The 17,107-nt window shown below is 39.9% G+C and overlaps 2 protein-coding genes across 2 annotated transcripts in view; one reads left to right on the top strand and one right to left on the bottom strand.

The window, feature by feature from the left end:
• Positions 1 to 2,397: 2,397 nt before the first annotated feature.
• On the bottom strand, positions 2,398 to 12,997 carry MCEE (methylmalonyl-CoA epimerase). The gene is made up of 3 exons (XM_082321207.1): positions 12,100 to 12,997; positions 6,798 to 7,138; positions 2,398 to 3,923 (listed from the first exon to the last, which is right to left on the bottom strand). The coding sequence occupies exons 1-3, from the start codon at positions 12,128 to 12,130 to the stop codon at positions 3,771 to 3,773; spliced, it is 525 nt and encodes a 174-aa protein (XP_082177333.1). The 5' UTR covers positions 12,131 to 12,997; the 3' UTR covers positions 2,398 to 3,770.
• Positions 12,998 to 13,664: 667 nt separating this feature from the next.
• Positions 13,665 to 17,107, top strand: part of FAN1 (FANCD2 and FANCI associated nuclease 1) — a 33,072-nt gene continuing 29,629 nt past the window's right edge. The window contains exons 1-4 of the mRNA XM_082322431.1: positions 13,665 to 13,797; positions 14,612 to 15,260; positions 16,089 to 16,237; positions 16,653 to 16,827. Coding sequence (XP_082178557.1) covers positions 13,721 to 13,797; positions 14,612 to 15,260; positions 16,089 to 16,237; positions 16,653 to 16,827 — 1,050 coding nt within the window. The 5' untranslated portion in view covers positions 13,665 to 13,720. The remainder of the gene's footprint in view (positions 13,798 to 14,611; positions 15,261 to 16,088; positions 16,238 to 16,652; positions 16,828 to 17,107) is intronic.

Here is a 17,107-nt window from a genome sequence, read left to right as displayed (position 1 = left end):
TACAGGAAGAATTTCTTGTAAGGAGAGAATCAAATGAAGCACCAAAGGAATGATTCAGAGCACCTACTCTAAGTACCTCAACTAGATATTGTAAACTTCTCCATGTTTCCTGGTCTTTCTATGAGACTTCCTTGGTCACACCAACTTCTGTTCATCTATCTTAGCAATAAAGTCCAAATCCAAGGACTGTCCTTAACAATAGACAGCAATGCTTCTGCATGTGCATTAAGGAAGTAAACTCTAGTCTCAGCATTAAACTCAGAAGTATTATCTGCCCTGTAAGTGGTCTGCAGAAGCAAGTGCCATCTTCAGTTCCTCTTGTAATTCATTCACAGCTTTCTAAATTTTCAGGCTCTGTTAACTGTATTAAGCACTGTAGCTGTGGCATCATGATAGAGTACATTCTTCCAAAACTTGTGATAAATTGGGTAAATATGGTAATAATGAAAGCAATTGAATTCAGAATGAAATACCCAGTGGTTTTTGTTTTTTTTAATTCAGGTGAATTTATTGCAGTATAAGCATGATGGGACCAGAGTTTTTGCAGATTTGCAAAACTGTAAGGTTTGCTTTTAAAAGCCACGTAGTTAGTTCTTTTCTCAGCTTTTTGAGTTTGCTTCTAGGTTTGTCTCATGATACAGAATGGGATTCATTCTGCAGCCTGTTCTCTTCCTCCCACCTAGGAGAGACTTGATGATTGCATAGAGGAAGTCAAAAAAGATATTTTGCATCATTTAATTATGAGCCCTTTAGCTGCCTGAGTAATGTTGATGGAGTCCAGAAAAATGTGTCTTGTCTGCCTTAGGCAGCATACAATGGGAACATGCTTGAGCTCAGAAGGGAAAAAAGGCACATGGAGAGATTGGAACAGGGAACTTGCACTTGACAAAATGACCAGAGTGTGACAAAATTTACTGACAAAATATTAACACTTCATCTTCTGAAAAGCTTGACATGATCAGAAAAGAAGGCTTCACTGTACCTTTTGGGAAAAAAAAAACAAACCCTAACCAAATACCCATTGTCAAAGCCTAATTCCCTTCCAAGCTAATCAGGCTCCAGTTATTTGAATCACTGTTGTTCTTCACAGAAGTTGTATACTGATGCAACAGGGGTACATCATTAAGTGTCCCTCCACTGGTAGAAACAAATCACAGTTCTCTATTGCTCCAGTTTCCATCCCTGAATTTCCACTGTTTTTCTTTATGTTATTCCCCTTTTATAACGATGGCAGTGACAAAGGCTAAGGCCCATATATCTAAACCCCCTGGAAAGCCTTAGAAAGTCAGAACAAAGAATGACTTGTGAAGGCTCTCTTGTTTAAGATGAAGGACTAGAAGTTTGTTACAAGTACAGGGGCTGATCCTGTTCCCACTGAAGTCTATGGGGGTTAGGCTTATGAACAGGAAACTTCTTTCAATGAGTCTTGGCTATCTTCAGATTCTTCAGCTGTCCAGCTCTCTTGGCTATTCCTTCCAAGTCTAGAGCTCCAGAGGTGGAAATTCTTATATCTTGCAGCACATACGCAGACAAGTAAGAGGACCTGATCCCACCAAATAGTAAGAGCTTGTAATAAGCATGCCCCAGTTTTGGGTATTGACTAATTTTACAAACCTAAAGTCTTTTTTTTTGTTTGTTTGTTTTTTTGGGTTTTTTTGTTAATATCTTGACTTCCACCTTAGGAGGAGTCAGATGAAATGTACAGACTGTGAGTGAGATAAGAGCATGACTTAGTTATGATGAACAAAATACATCAGCTGACTTAGTGCTAGGCAACCCCACTGCAGTCAGTCAGGAAAATTGCTGGTTACTAGCTAAAAGCATTACAAATCTTTTTCTGCTAATAAGTTGGGGAGCACAATGAGGCGAGTAAGTATTGTTTATTCAAAATCTCCATTGCCTAGTACTATATCAAGCTGCTACTCTGAGTGTATCAATGTCAATAACAAAATTCCATCTCCTTCAGACAGGACAAAGAAATGGAGTATGAACCTAGGGAGGACTGCCCTGCTTTCTGTTGCACCAAACTAAGGGTATTAGGTTCAAAGACTTCTGTTCAATTATCTTGACATGTAACCAGCAAGGCTTCTAGTCTTGGCATTCCTATGCTAGTTTTGCAGAAAAGATGCCTCCCTGTCTTTGAAAGAATGGAAAGACAACAGCAGCTTTGCTAATACAATGTCTCCTAGAATGGCAGAATCATATTTCAGGAATATCAAATCATCCTGCTTTTCCATCATGAGCCTTAGGTTTTCTAAACTCAAACAATTTCGAATTTAGATCACAAACTACCCTCTAAACAGTGATTTGATGAAATGCAAGAACCCTGCAGAAGACTGTATTTTTCTTAAAATATGACAGAAGGAGTATTTATTTTGAGTACAAAACTATCTCGTTTAAAAAAATGCATGGCTGTGCAGAGTTTTTTTCAGAAGTAAAATTCATGAGGAAGCATCAATGTCTTTAAAGCCCTGTTTAAATCTCAGGTCAACATTGTACTTGTATTTTATTGTAGCAAACATGACACAGAACACAAATAACTCCATTTCCATTAAGTAAAAATTCTCCTAGACTAAAATGAACTTACTTCATATCAAGCTGAAACTATTCACTGTATATGCAAAGATGTAGGTAAACAGAAAATTCAGATTGTGGTTTAACTAGGAAAAAATACGACTTTTAAGGATTAAGAAAACTAGAGAGAGAAACAGCAAGTCTTCAATTTCTACAGCTGACATGTCAAAACAAACCTATAAAATAATGTCTCAGGACAAACATTGCTTGCTTAACATACACCAATAAAGCCAAGTCTGTCCGTGAATAAGTCAACACACTGTGACTGCAGTCTATCAGAAACATAAGTATGCTGGCATGCTTTCTGATGTTCAAGACAGTGTACATAACGAAGACTTATGTGGCTTCTATTTTCCACTGATTTTGTAAGTGCTTTTGCATAGGAAAGCAATATTTATAAAGTAAGTGAAAAGATTAATTGTTATTTGTTTAGGTCTTTCCAAATATCTTCCTATGGATAAAGCTTGAAAAACAAATAGTCAATACCTGAAAAAACTAAAATGTGACAAGTACATTACAGTCTGAAATACATTTCAGGTGCTTTTCTCGCATTGTCTGCATATCCACAGAGTTCATAAAACAAATTTATGCATGGTAACTTCCTTGGCTAACTAATTGTTATGCCAAGGGACACTTATTTACTGATTGTGGACACCCATGCAATAACGTAAGGATTTTTTTATTACATGAACCAATCAATCAGTGTGAAGCACAGACAGTGAATGGTGAACACAGAAAATACAATGTTCCTTTTTCCTTTATTTCTAAAGGGAATATCTAAGCTATATTGTTGTCACCAAGAAGTGGGTCTCTGCTCTTGAAATGTAGAACAAAATAACGTGGGATGACCTAGAAACTGTAACAGTTTCTGTGGTTACAGAGGTAAAACCATGCTGCAATCATGAGGCAACAGAATGTAAATTACTATGTTACATATGTAACTTGGCTCATGTATTTGTCTTTAGAATCACAAAGAATTGAAGAAATGTCAACATACTAATTCTGAAAATCAGATCAACAACAACAACAAAAAGAAAACGACCCTAAATCTGTAGCACTATTTCAGTACTCAAAAGCTGTACTTAATCCACAGGAACTACAGTGAATTTTTAAAGACTGAATACAACATCAATACTCCCAGCACCAGCTCAGTAACTTCACAACGAATCTATTGTTTTATTTATGAATATTGCAGCTCAAGCTTGCTCAAGTTCCACAAGGACTCCGTAGCAATCTTTAGGGTGAAGAAAAATCACAGGTTTGCCATGTGCACCTATTTTTGGCTCTTCACTCAATATTCGTATCTTTTTTTCCTTCAGTTCTGTCATAGCTGCATTTATGTCATCAACCTTATAAAAGAAAAATACAGTTCAAACAAATTAACATATTACAATGTATTATGCAGATTCTACATTTAGGAGCAATAATATAATTCCTTACTAAAATGTTATTTCTAAATTCTAATACAATTCTGAAAATGAATTAAATTAGAAAACATTTTAAAAATATCTAGTCTTAAAAATGAAAATCCTACAGAAGTTTGCATTTGTTATTTGAAGATTTTATAAAATATTGTTTAAATAGATTGTGGTATATTTAAGAAATTATTAAACAAAAATCACTCATGCACAAAGCCCATTGATTTTTTTATGTTGTTACTTTATAAGATCTCCATAAATAATCTAAATGCTGCATTACTATTACTAAGAAGATCATATTGCTTTCAAACTATCAATAACTAAAGAAGAATGCCTCCCTGTCTAACTGATGACAGAACACTGACTCATTAGATGCTGGTTAAAAGGGAGGGTAATGGGCAGGAGGTAAAAGGAAAGTCCCTTTTAGATTTATATATCCTCCTCCTGAATAGGTTAAGCTTCATAAAGTTTCCTAAGAAAAACCTTGGAATTATCAGAAACATACCCAGAATATGACCTGGTTTTCCTATTGAACTTAATTATAACAATAGCCTTTAACATAATATTTCAGTACAGTTTCCTGCAGAAATGTGTAATTAACAAAAACATGGCTACGCTGTATAATGTGATCTTAAGTCTGATGTCATCAGATGAAATTTGAATTTTCCGAAACTTTAAATGCACTCATTCTTTGAAATAATAAAATTAGCACTCAGTTTAGCAAATCCAATAGTCAATAATCAATAAAGACCTAGAATTAAAATAATAGCATTGCTATTTTTCAAGACTGAGGTGTCTGGACATAACTTGATGAATAAACTTGCATGATGCCATTGTAGGGAAGAAGGAAATACCTAGCTTTAATTCAGAGGAACAGAGATCAGTTAATTCCTACTCATCTGCAGCAGTTTTGTTCATGAAATTCTGAACTTGCTACAGTTCTTCCTACACGCAACTACCAGTCAGCTAAAAAAAAAAAGAAATGACTGTCAAGTTTTATCTAAAATAAAACAGCGCACATAATGGGTGCCATAGCCCCCTCCAGCTTGTTTTCCCAAGCAGAAAAGCCACTGCAGCTGCTGCTCTTGTCCTGCAGAGATGGCCAGAAGAGGAATTGTGTCTGGGCTCAGCTGGAACGAATTACTGCATCCCCAAGGAAGCAGTGAGAGTGAACAGTGGAAAGCCTGTGGGTGCATCCGTGTTAGGAGAGTATCAGGCTTATTCTACCAAGTGTCCAGCATGCATTTCATTGCAGGTATTAAATTAATTTATAGCTGGTCAGGAATAATTTAATTTCTTCATAAAATGCTTATTTTGTCTGAAACAAATTCCTTATCAAAACATCTGTCTAAAATTTTCCTTTGAATAATAAGACATAGGGAAGAAATGAAAAGCATTTTGATAAACTTGTCAGGCTTCCTCTCCAGTATGGAAAGAATTTTTACAATTCAGCTTTTTGCAATAAAATTGTTCATAGAATGACATTTCTACAAAATATTTTTTAAATTTCAAATGAACGTTTCAAATTGACACTGAAGTTCTTTTATAGTTCTTCTGAAAACTATTTTTGCTCAACTTCAGAAGATGACATATCTTTGAAATTGTAAGATTTTCCATTCTGAGGAGAATGGAAATTCTGAGGAGAATGGAAAATTGGAGGAGGGAGATTAATATCTTTTTGATTGACTACGGTAGTGACCAAATCTCTTTTCAGTCCCACTTAAACAGCAGGTCAACAATGGATTGCTTTTTTCTCCATGTAAATTAGTCTATAATCTTCCGTTTTTTTTTATGTGGAGACAAACATGAGGGATTTAGGACAATCTTTTTCTTAATTTTTTTTTTTTTGGCATAGAGAATATATTAGTGAGTTACAAGACTTCATTTAGGAAAATTTGGCTGCAAGTAACACCAGCTCACCCAATTAATGGAAATTAACTGCTAGATTATGACTCCTGGCTTGCTTGACCTGCTGTATACAGTTATAAATTTTCTTTTTTAACACAACACTTCTATGTTGTCCAATATGGTATAATTAGCATGTCCCATTCTTCTCAGTTTTCATAATTAACAGTATGACTTCCCTTGACAGCCATGTTTGGTTTACCTGCAACAACATCATCTCTCATACAAAATGGAAATCTACATAGAACAATTTCAGCTGGTAACAAATATTTCTTGAAACATCTTAAAAGGGATTACGTATACTTGAAACCCTTGGGAGCTCTGACCTTTTTTTGCTGAGAAATGCCTAGAACTTCTTTCTCTTGTACCTATAATTAAGTACCACTGGTCTTACAGAGGGCTGGAGTTTTTTTCGGTCTTACTGGAAATCACTTTTACTTTCATTGCTGTTTGGTAAGTATGACTGACAATCTTTTTTGACTTCTGTATACAAATACCAAACAGGAAGAAACTTCTGAAAATCGAACTATGCCTTAGCTTAAACTTAGAACTCCATCTTTTTCCAGTGTATGTCCTTTCTATGTCAGGAAGTTGATGCCTGTCAAACACTCTTCACAAGCCCTTGGGCTTGTCCACCTTCCACACTGGATACTTAACCCTCTCCTCCCCAATTTAATCTTTATAGCATAAAAGAGGAAAACATCATCACATAGCTCATGAAATCGAACTGTGATTTCCAAACCAGAAAAAAGGCACTTCTAAGACTTCTTCTTACGCAACATAAATTCTCACAAGTATGACAGCCTTATATATTTGTTCTTGACACAGGTCAAACCTATGAAAAAATGATGCATACTTTAATATCTCTATCTTATTATGTGATATATTGTGTTAAAGTACCTCAATGCAGATATGATGCATTCCTCCAGTCTTGTTTTTTTGCAGAAAGTTTGCAATGGGACTTTTCTCTCCTAAAGGATGTAGAAGTTCCAGCTTTGTATTTCCCAGTTCCACAAAAACAGTGTAGACACCATGTTCCGGAAGAGCAACAGTCTCGCTCACCTGTGCTCCTAACACATCTTTATACAAGGACTGAGCTTTCCCCAAATCAGGTACTGCAATTGCTACATGATTAAGTCGGCCCAGTTTCCACAAACAGCTTGGAACATTTTGAGAAGAGGAATTTGATGATGACAGAGTTCGTATTGTGGGAGCTGAAGTCTGCAATCTGGTAAGAAGTCCTGAAAAAAGTGAATAGCACTGATATAATGCTTTTGAGAAAGTATCAATATCTGCTTTTTCCCCTTTTAATGAGGCCTATGTAACTCCTACATCATAAGCACACCAGTGTGCAAAGCTGAAGGTAGTCTGAGACCAAGGAAAGAATTATTCTGTAGTACTAACAGCTCAATGAAAATTATGTAATTATGTATGTAATTATTCAGAAGTTTAAAAACAAACAAACAAACAAACAAACATAAATTTGGTGTAAATGCTTACATATGCCTGTTAAAAAGACGACTACATGGCCAAATGTAGTGGTCAACTGTATAATGTACTTAAAAGTGACTTCTGTATTTTTCAGAGCTTCTTACAAAATAGAGAAAGAAATGAGGATATGCCTATACATCTAAAAATTATAAGAAACAAACAAGAAAACCAAAACAAAACCTTGGACAGAACTGATACTGCAGGATCCAAAAGATAAAAGACTTGAGCTCTCAGCTGTCAGAACTAATTCCAGCAAGGAAAGAAATGTCATGTTGCATCTGAGGCTTAAGGAATCCTAAAATCTCCTGAGATGGATTTCTTATTTTTTCTTTCTCCAGTGATTAAGTCATTTGCCCTTCTTACTTTTCACATGCCTTACAGATCTTATAATTAGTTTCACTGATCTGTTTCAAGATGCTTAGAAATATTTCAGTTCTGAATACTGTGAACAACATAATGTCCAACTGACCAATAGCAATTTAGAAGATTATCTTTAAAAGGTCAAAATCATAATAGCTTTTTTAATGCAACTAGTGCCACTGACTTCAGTGTGACTTACAAAAGAAAAATAATATGATTTGGCTCATCATAAATGAAAAGGTAATTATAAAAAAATATTGGATGACCATATGACACAAAGGTAAGGGCTGACATGTAGACAAAAGATGGAGAAGTCATGGAGAAACTCAGTGCCATGAAAAACTGCTTAGATATCTACAGAACTCTTCACAGACTGCTCTGACAAGGCAGTACTGAACTTTGCACTATCTGTGTCAAATTGCTGTGTTGCTCACAAATAGTTCTAGGGTTTCTTGTTTTTCTTTTAAAAATAACAAAAAAAGATATAAAATGAGGATACTTACAAATGAATTTCATTAAAAATTAATCTGTCAGAGTACTAGAATCTGAAGAGGTTGGGGGTGGGGGAGAAATTGTGATCATATCAGTTGTTTCTAGCACCAGAATTAGAATTAGATGAAAGAATATATTCATAAAAGCCACATTTTAATTTCATGCCAGTTTGCTTTAGGCCATGTCAGAGTTCCCAATGCCTCAAGGCCAAGCTAGAGGCATCTTAGCATTCTGGAAGTCTTTGAGGCATTCTTAGTTTTAAATTCACAAATGTGCTATTTTGCTAAGAGATTGTGCCAAGGATGCACTGAGATTCTGGATGCATTGCAATACACTGAGGATAGCCTGGCTTGCATTTTTTTCAGACTCTTTGTACTAAGGTTAGTAGTAGCTGTAATTAATCAGCTAGCTTCAGTGTATGAAACTGAGAACTACCATTTCACAGGAATTCAAGACTCTACAGCTATCAGTTCATTTTTCTTCACAAAGACAACTGATGCAGTCCTTAAATCTGAGCCTTTCTGAGCACTGTGCTGTGATGGAAGAAGTGTTTGCATGTATTTGAGACTTAAAATTACAATGTGCAATGTACATACTTCCAAAGACTTAGTATCACAAAAGTAAGTCTATTCAGAATCATCTGATAATACTAAATCAACATCCTACGTTCATAATTTCCAGAAACTTGTCCAGTTCTGCAAGTAACTGCCCTGAAGTATTTCTGGCCAGCCTTTCACACAGTACCTCCTGTCATCTCCTTCATCACAGCCAGAAGTTCTGGACAATTCTTTTTCACTTGTTACCTTTAGGCTATCATACTGGCATAGTGGAGCAACTCAGTATTTCCAAGTACGTTTCAACTTTTTACACGTTAAAAAAACTACCCTAGCAACTTCTACACAGAAGAAAAATCCTTGTTTTTCAAATGTCTATGCTGAAACTATTTTGTAGATAGACTTGCCATCTAAATGCAGCTGTATCAGGGGTGAACAAAGCAATTTCCTGAGGAGGCAATGCTATGCAATGCTTTATAATGTGTAAAATAAAAACCATGCAGTATCTAGTTGGCATAGTTAGAGGCATGGATAATTAGCTAGACTACAGTTTGACCAGATCACCAGAGTAAATAATGCATTAAAAATTAAAAAAACCCAAAACAAAAACACCCGCCATACAGTCTATTCTGTCCACCCAAGATTCTACCTAAGTAGCTCTGTTTCCTACAATAATTTCTGAAGACCTGATTCAATTCTTGCTGAAGCAAAAGATACTTTTCCACTTAGAGGAGGTCAGTATTCTCCAAAAGACAAAAATCCTTTGAAAGATAAGGACCACTTACTATAGCATTTGTTGTGTTTCCTAGAGCCTTTTATTGTTTCATTCCTTCTTCCAAATATTAACAGACCACAGTTCAGTGGAAATACTACTAATGTAGATTTTTCAAGCAATCTTTACTGATGGGAAAGGCCAAGATTTTTCCCATTCTTTTTGACATCTCCCATGTATAATTCTTGCTGTACTTCATATAGGGCATAAGACTACATGGTTATTATAATTTAATTTTTATTGTGTCTATTTTCAAGTAAATTGACAGAAAGTAGAGACACAGACTGTTACTCAGCTATTACTGAAGCAATAGCAAAGAGAATAGAAAATGCTATTTCTGTTGGGTTCTGCCCAAGAAGCATTTGGTTTTTGTGGCATTTCCTGGAAAGATGATAGATAGAAAAAGTGAAGTATATTCCTAGGATTCTTGCAAAGTCAAAAATCCTTAATGCCCACTCATATGACACTATTATTTACGCATCTCTCCATTTCCTCCTCTTACTTAATGGATTGGGTGGTAGAAGTCTATATATTTTTCCTATGAGTATGTAGGGGCAGAGGACTCTTCAGCAGGTTTGGGGATTTTTTTCACTTTATACTATGAAGTCTTGTGAATTTATCCTAGCTCTAGTCATATGCATATAGAGCTTTAATTTTAAACCCATAATTACCAGTATGAATTGGCTGAGATTAGACAAAGAGCATTTGTGTTTTTCTTGCACTATATAGATTAGTAACTGTATAGATTAGTTACTTAAAATTCTAATCTTCTTATTCTAACCCAGTAATCAAAAGATGACCCTGCAGTGAAAAAGAAAGCTTTTCAGCAAACATCAGATTGAAACCCCATCACTTTCATGTTTCAGGAAAGAAACACTTATGTTTATGCATATATCACAAAACTAGTCCTACTAACTGTTGTGGCTAAATTCTTCACTCACAAAAGCATTCCTCCACTGACTTACAGAATTATTCAAGTAATTCTTAACTTTCTCCAATGTTAAAAAAATTACTTTCTCTGCTTCTTTTGAAACCAATGGATACTGTCACAAAGTATCTATTCAAGTATCTGTCCTGCTTGAAAAACTGGCATAGGCTGACCAAATTCACACATGCAGTTGCTTGTCCTGGTATATATGGCATTTGCTCCTACTTTTTTTTTTTTTTTAAGACTTCATTTTTCAGACACTGACAACCAAAGCTGAATTTTTCTAGATATTTGTCCTTTAGAGAAGATTCAGCTGACCCTGCTCTCATATATGATTGCTGGCTTCCTAGCCTCAGTGATACTGCAGAACGTATATTACCTTCTTCAGCTTCATTTGAAGAATATTTTTAAATTGATTTATTTGGGTTTTATTCTATTAATGGTTGACTGATCTACTAGTGTTATGCACATCAGAGTTTACACATGTACCCTTGTACCAACTGAGGCTTACGCTCTGTAACAGCAGGTTTTGAACACGAAGTAACAAATCTAAAGTACTCATCCTTCAAATGTTTATTCGTAGGCCTGCAGCTCCTTATGTGGGGCAGCGTTCATTGACTTAAATGGCTAAGTAGTCAAACGCCGGCCAAATCCAACTGAGTTGAGTCATGTTCTCTACGGGGAGGTTACACAACCGTCGGTTGCAGTAAGAACCTTGTCACTGGGCACCGCTCTATTGTCAGCCATTTCAGGTTGAGAAAAACTCCCAAGCATGGAGAGGACGCTGCCGCCATAGGGAGTCTGTCATGCAGGGGCTGTGTATTAGCTCTCCGGACCAAAGGGAGGAAGGGCATAGTCTGGCCATTCTTACATCCCAGCAACTTCAGGGTGGCATTAGCATCTTGGAAACTTTGCCAGCCCGTAAGGCAGCCATAGCGCTGCTCTGCTCTGTGCTGGAGGCGGCTTTTGGGAATCACAGGGGCTCCGTAGTTCTTAGAAACTGAGTCTCACTTTGCTGCGGCTGTGGTTTCTTCCATCGAAGCGCAATTACAGAAAGGTGTTTTCATTCCCACTATCCCACTGATGGATCACTGACAGCACTGAGTCTCTCATTCACTTTTCTCCTGCAGTTTATGGCTACTGAGTAAAGTGGTTTAGGTACAGTGAGTTTAACCTGCCCTTACTTACTATAAAGAGAGTGAGCAGTCCAGATAATTATAATGAATGGGAAATGATTTTGCATTTGACCTCCAAGTTGCACCTTAAAAAGACAAGCTCCTCCTTGCGCCTTAAGTATTAAGCTTGGAGTTTGCTGCCTAAGTTTATTCTAAGCCAGACAATGTCAGTTGGTCATATAGCTGTCGCCTGGATCAGAAGACCTTGTTTTTATTTATAGGAGCAATTCTGTTCTGTTGGGGCCTGTAAGGCTCCCAGGGAGAGCCGCGGCCCGCTCCCGCACCCCGCGGCGGGCAGGGCCGGCGCCATGCGCGGAGTGCCCGCCGCCGCGGGGCAGGCGCTCCAGGCCGGAGCGGGCACCGAGGCCCGCGGCCGCCCCGTGCCTCCCCGGCCCCGCCGCCCGCCCCGGCCCGCCCGGCCCCGCGTTACCGGCTGCCGCGCGCCCCTGGGAGGCCGCCATCTCGCCGCTCCGCCGCTCGCAGCCAGCCCGGCCGCAGGCAGGCGGGGCCTGGGCGCGGGGGAGCAGCCGCCTGCCGCCGTCCCCGGCGGGGCCGAGCCGTCCCCCGGCCGCCCACAGCTGGCGGCGCGCCCGGGCCCGGAGCCCCCGGCGCGGTGACAGCCCCGGGCTCTGTAGGACCGGCGCCACCGGCGCGTCGTGGCAGGAGACACCGGCGGCGGCGGTGGCTGTCTCACGGCGAGGGGCTGGCGAGCCCTGGCGGGGCCGGGGCCCGCCGCTGCCCGCTGCCTTTCCCAGACGGAGAAGGCTCCGGCGGCCGTGCGGCGAGCCGCTGCAGGGGCGGCTCCGGGCACTGCCGTTATTTCGGACAGAAAGTGCAGAAGAGGCCGGCTGTAGCAAGGGACATCTGCAGCGAGAGGGAGTTTTCTGACTGAGGCATTGTGGAAAAGGCTCGGGACAATGAGCAGGCTGTCTTCTGGTGCTCCGTCCCTGTGGTGTCAGGGGCGTAGGGGCAAGCCGCTGGGGTACATCCTAAGTGGATGGACAGCTTGTGCCATTTCAAATCTGATAATATCCCAATAACTAAAAGTGCAGATCAAAATCAGTGGTCCAAATGGGTATTTGAAAGTCCCGATATATGACACCTTCTGCTTCCAACCCAGGTTGTCAAGTGTCAGATACGTTTACGATGTTTGGAGAAGCACAGGTACAGGCCACACTCGTGCTTCTGCGGCTGGGCCCCGCTCCACACAATGGTTTTTTGAGGGTGCAAAGTGCCAGTGAGAGGAGGCACAGAAGTTGCATAGCAGGGCTTTGTTTTCTGTGCACTGAAAAGACTTCTTTTTTTGGTAGGAAGGAAACATGAAAGCATCAGAGGAACAGCAGAGGCAACAGCAAGAACAAAGTTGAAGGTGGTCACGGTTCTGTGACGGGGTGCTGAGCGGCCGCAGGCTGGGAGCAGCAGCAGGCCGGGCGCGTGCAGCCCGGGGGCAGCCCCTGCTGACGCGCTTCGCAGCATGGAGGAGGAAGGGATCGTCTCCCCCAACGGCAGCAGCAGCTTCTTCACCAGGGTCTGTGGGTGTACTGCTTAATTTGACTTTATAAAATAAACTTTAAGGAAGCTATGTGGTGTACAGTAACAAACCACTTGAACACTAGGCAGTGCTCGCTAATTGCGTTCCAAAATAGCCCTTGGTATCTAGGTCAGAGAGACAAAACTGCAAAGTAAGATGACTGTAGCTTTACTATATTTAGAGCAGGTTTTTCAGGGCTGATGAACATCCAATCTAAAGCAATATCACGCTTTTCCAAGGGGAGGAAGCAGCAGCCGTTAGCAGGTGACTCTGCCATACCCCGCTTGCGGTTCGGTGCGGACGCGAGCAGGGCACCCGGGGACGCGGGCGCGGCACGGCCGGACGAGCCGGTTCCGCGGCAGGAGCGCGGGCCGGGGGGCAGAAATGCTGCCGGCCGGGGCGGGGCGGAACTCCTGCGTGCGGAACCTCGGCGCCGGCCGCGGGAGTCGCCCGGACCGCTCAGCCGGCGGCCTCGAGGAGGCGGTGCCAGGTTGCTCCACGCGCCGCGGCCGGCGGGAAGATGGCGGCTGCCAAGACGCTGGAGACGTGCCTCAGGGTGGCGGGCGCCGCCGCGGCGCGACCGGAGCGCTTCCTCAGGTACCGCCGGGCTGCGGGCTCCCCAGGGGCTGGGGGATGTGTATGTGCGTGTGTGTGTGTGTGTACGTGCACGTAGCGCTCTGCGACTTGTGCAGGCCTCGGTGCTCGGGGAGGGAGGCCTCGTGCCGGCCGGCGCCCCTCAGCTCCCCCCGGTGCCGCCGGGCTCTCCTGAAACGCGCTGTTAGCGGCGCCGAGACCTGGCCGCGGCTTCTGCCGCGGCTGCCGCAGTATCCTATTCCTTTCGTCAGCGTTCGGGAACTAGGAAACGGAGGTTTCTGTGCTAGCCAGCTGTGCTGAAGCGTTGGTAGCTCTAGAGAAAAAACTGGAAGAAGCTACCCAAACATAAAAGCTGAGGAGTAAGGTAGTGGAGGAAGACAATTACTTTTCCAAAACCAAGGGTCTGTATCTTGGATGTTTGAGGTGTTTAGTGCTATACTATTCACGTCCCCAAAACGTCTGGAGTGCTTAAATACGATCAAGGTACAGTAAGATGCAACTATAGAAGGGTAGAATATTCTGTCCAGCTGCTACTTCATACACAAAGTGTAATGAAGCTGAAAGGCTTAATAATTATAATGGCTTTATTTCTAGGAATGTTTAGTAGCAGTAGTCCAACAGGTGTGTAGAAAGTTAAGCAACAGCAGTAGTTGGTGAAAGGTGCTATTCTGTAGCACCTAAGCAGATATAAAAAGAGCTGCAGTGTGGCCATGTGATTAACTTAATGGAACGTGTAAAATGAATGAAAGCTGGTAAATTCTGCAGTAATATTAACTGTTGTGCTTTTTAAGGCTCTTAACTTTTTTTCTACTCTTAGTGTGCAAGATGGACTGGCTGCTGACTTTAGAGCGTTAACAAAGACTCTCTATGATTTGAATAAAGCTCTGGGAAGTAATATAGTTCGTGGGGGTCCTCTAAAAGAACTGGTGATAGAAAATTTTGATGAAGAACAGATTTGGCAGCAGCTAGAGCTCCAGAACAATGCAGTTCTCGATTTCTTCAAGAAATCCATTGCAAGGGATGCCAAGGATGAAGATCTTTGCCTTCTCTCAGACCAGGAAGAGGATGGCTCTGATGCAGAGACCAGCAGTGACAAGGAATTGGAAGACAACATAATGGAAGCAGAAACTGAACAGAAGAATGTTTATACAAAAGATAAAACTAAAGCTAAAGAAAAGCAAAGTAAACTCAGAGAAAGCGTAATGCAGAAATACAGTGATGAGGATTCTGATGTTGACTTTGATATTGAAGCACTGGAGCAACAAACTAAAACAGCCAAGGAAACCACATTGAAAAAAATGGGAAGAAAATCTATAGTGGATGACAAGTTTTTCAAATTGGCTGAGATGGAAGCTTTTTTAGAATATGCAGAGAAGGAAAACAGGGAGGAGGAAGAAGATATTAATTATTTTGAAGACATCATCTCAGATGATGAGGAAGAAGAGTCTGAAGAAGCTGAAGTCAAAGTAAGAATATCAGTAAATTAATTTTCTGATCTCTCTCTTCCTTTAAATCAAGATCTGGTATCTGTTAGGGTGACTATAAGTTGTTGAACTCGGAGTAGAAACTACCAAGTTAAATTTGATTAGATGACTGATGATTACTTCTGAAGCTTTACTTTAATAATATATTTGACATGAATATTTGGTAACAAAACATCCTAGTGTAGAAGAACATACCGTCCTGCTATTACAGTCTCTCCTTAGATGGGTCTTGGGTTTTTGCATGAATAAAGGAAGAGATAGTATGTCATAAGAAATAAGTGACCTTGTAGAATTTGTGACCCAGCAGATGAAAAAGATGTGCCACTCAGCATTGACATCTGGCAGTTAGAGATCACTAAGGTGACCGATGCAGAGCAAAGGGCTTTTGGCAACTTATCTTTTCAGGGACATGGCTTTATAACTCTCTGATTTAACTTAAGTGGCTGAGTACTTGTTTCAAAAATAAATCTTTTAATATTACCAGAGATTCTCACTAGCAAGTAAGAACTATGCCCAGGGTGTAAGGGAACACGTACGCATTCCAATGAGTAATCGGCAGAATCTACTGCTCTTTGACTTTGTATATGTTGAAACTGGAAATTAATTTAAGTGGTAGAATATTTTAAATGCTTGTAAAAGAGATTAGTTTGAAAAAGATGCCCCACCACAGCTTCAGTAAACTGAATTGCTGTTACACAAGTAGTGCTGTTCCCCAGGTGCTAAAGACTTTAAACGACAGGATACCCTTAGACTTCTGTCAGTCTAACAGTTTTGGTTTGTTTGATTTCCCCCCCCTTCTCCCTTTTTTAGCCAATTAAAAGTTCTAGAGACTTGACATACAAAGATTTCTTTGATCCAGTTGATGACAATGATGATTTAGTAGCTAATGATGTTGAAGATGATCAGGAAGAGGAAGCAGACAGTGCTATTGAAGAAGAGAATGAAGAAAGCATGTCTGAGTAAGTATATGCATTATTTGCAGTTAAAATGTCCTTGTAATTTTACACTGAAGGGAAGTAGAAAATAAAGTGTGAATTCCAGGCTCACTTTGGTCATGGTTTGCCATTCTCTGTTATCTGTTGTATGTTCATGGTTTGCATTGTCACCTTATTTAAAAAGTAGTTTATTTACCAAAATTTTGAATATTGTTTCTTGATATTTATTTGAATAAATCATTTAATAGCTCTAACTTCAGTTTTTGAAAGTTATTTTTTTTAATATGTAGAAGTTTCCCTAGTGTCCCCTGCCTTTAGGTTTCAATGAAAGCCTAGTGTATTTAACTGTGGGTTAGTTGCAACAGGTAAACATCTAATGCCTGAAAAAAATTATAGAGGCTTTTCAATCTTTATTTTGTATTAAATTTTAATGTTACAGGGTCGAGGATATGAATGAAATGATGATGGAGAATATAAGAAGTAAAGAAGCCTCTAAAAAAGTTACTTTTAGTTTGCCAGATGACAGTGAGACAGAAGATGTTACTGATATGCAATTAGAGAAAGGCATCGATCCCAGTGAAATCAAGTCTTCTTTTGAGAAGAGACAGGAAAAGGTAATTGTTTCTTTATTTTGCTAATACTTCGAAACAGTGGCCAATATATATATTTTTTTTAAATGATTGTGTAATTTGTTCAGAGTCTGGCAAATATGAAAAGGCTATTTACAAATTAAGAAAAATAAAAAGTGGCTTATCTACATTAGATATATATGCAATCATATATTCCCTCATCTTTATGTGAAGAGGAGTTAGAAGTACCTGAAATAACTATTAATTTCTTGCCTTGAGTTTATTTGTGAGCTCTATGTTTTAAACTTCTTAGGAAATTGTGTTT

This window comes from Platalea leucorodia, assembly GCF_965183815.1.
Source record: "Platalea leucorodia genome assembly, chromosome: 9".
NCBI lineage: Eukaryota > Metazoa > Chordata > Aves > Pelecaniformes > Threskiornithidae > Platalea > Platalea leucorodia.
This window is presented reverse-complemented; position numbering and strand designations above follow the sequence as displayed.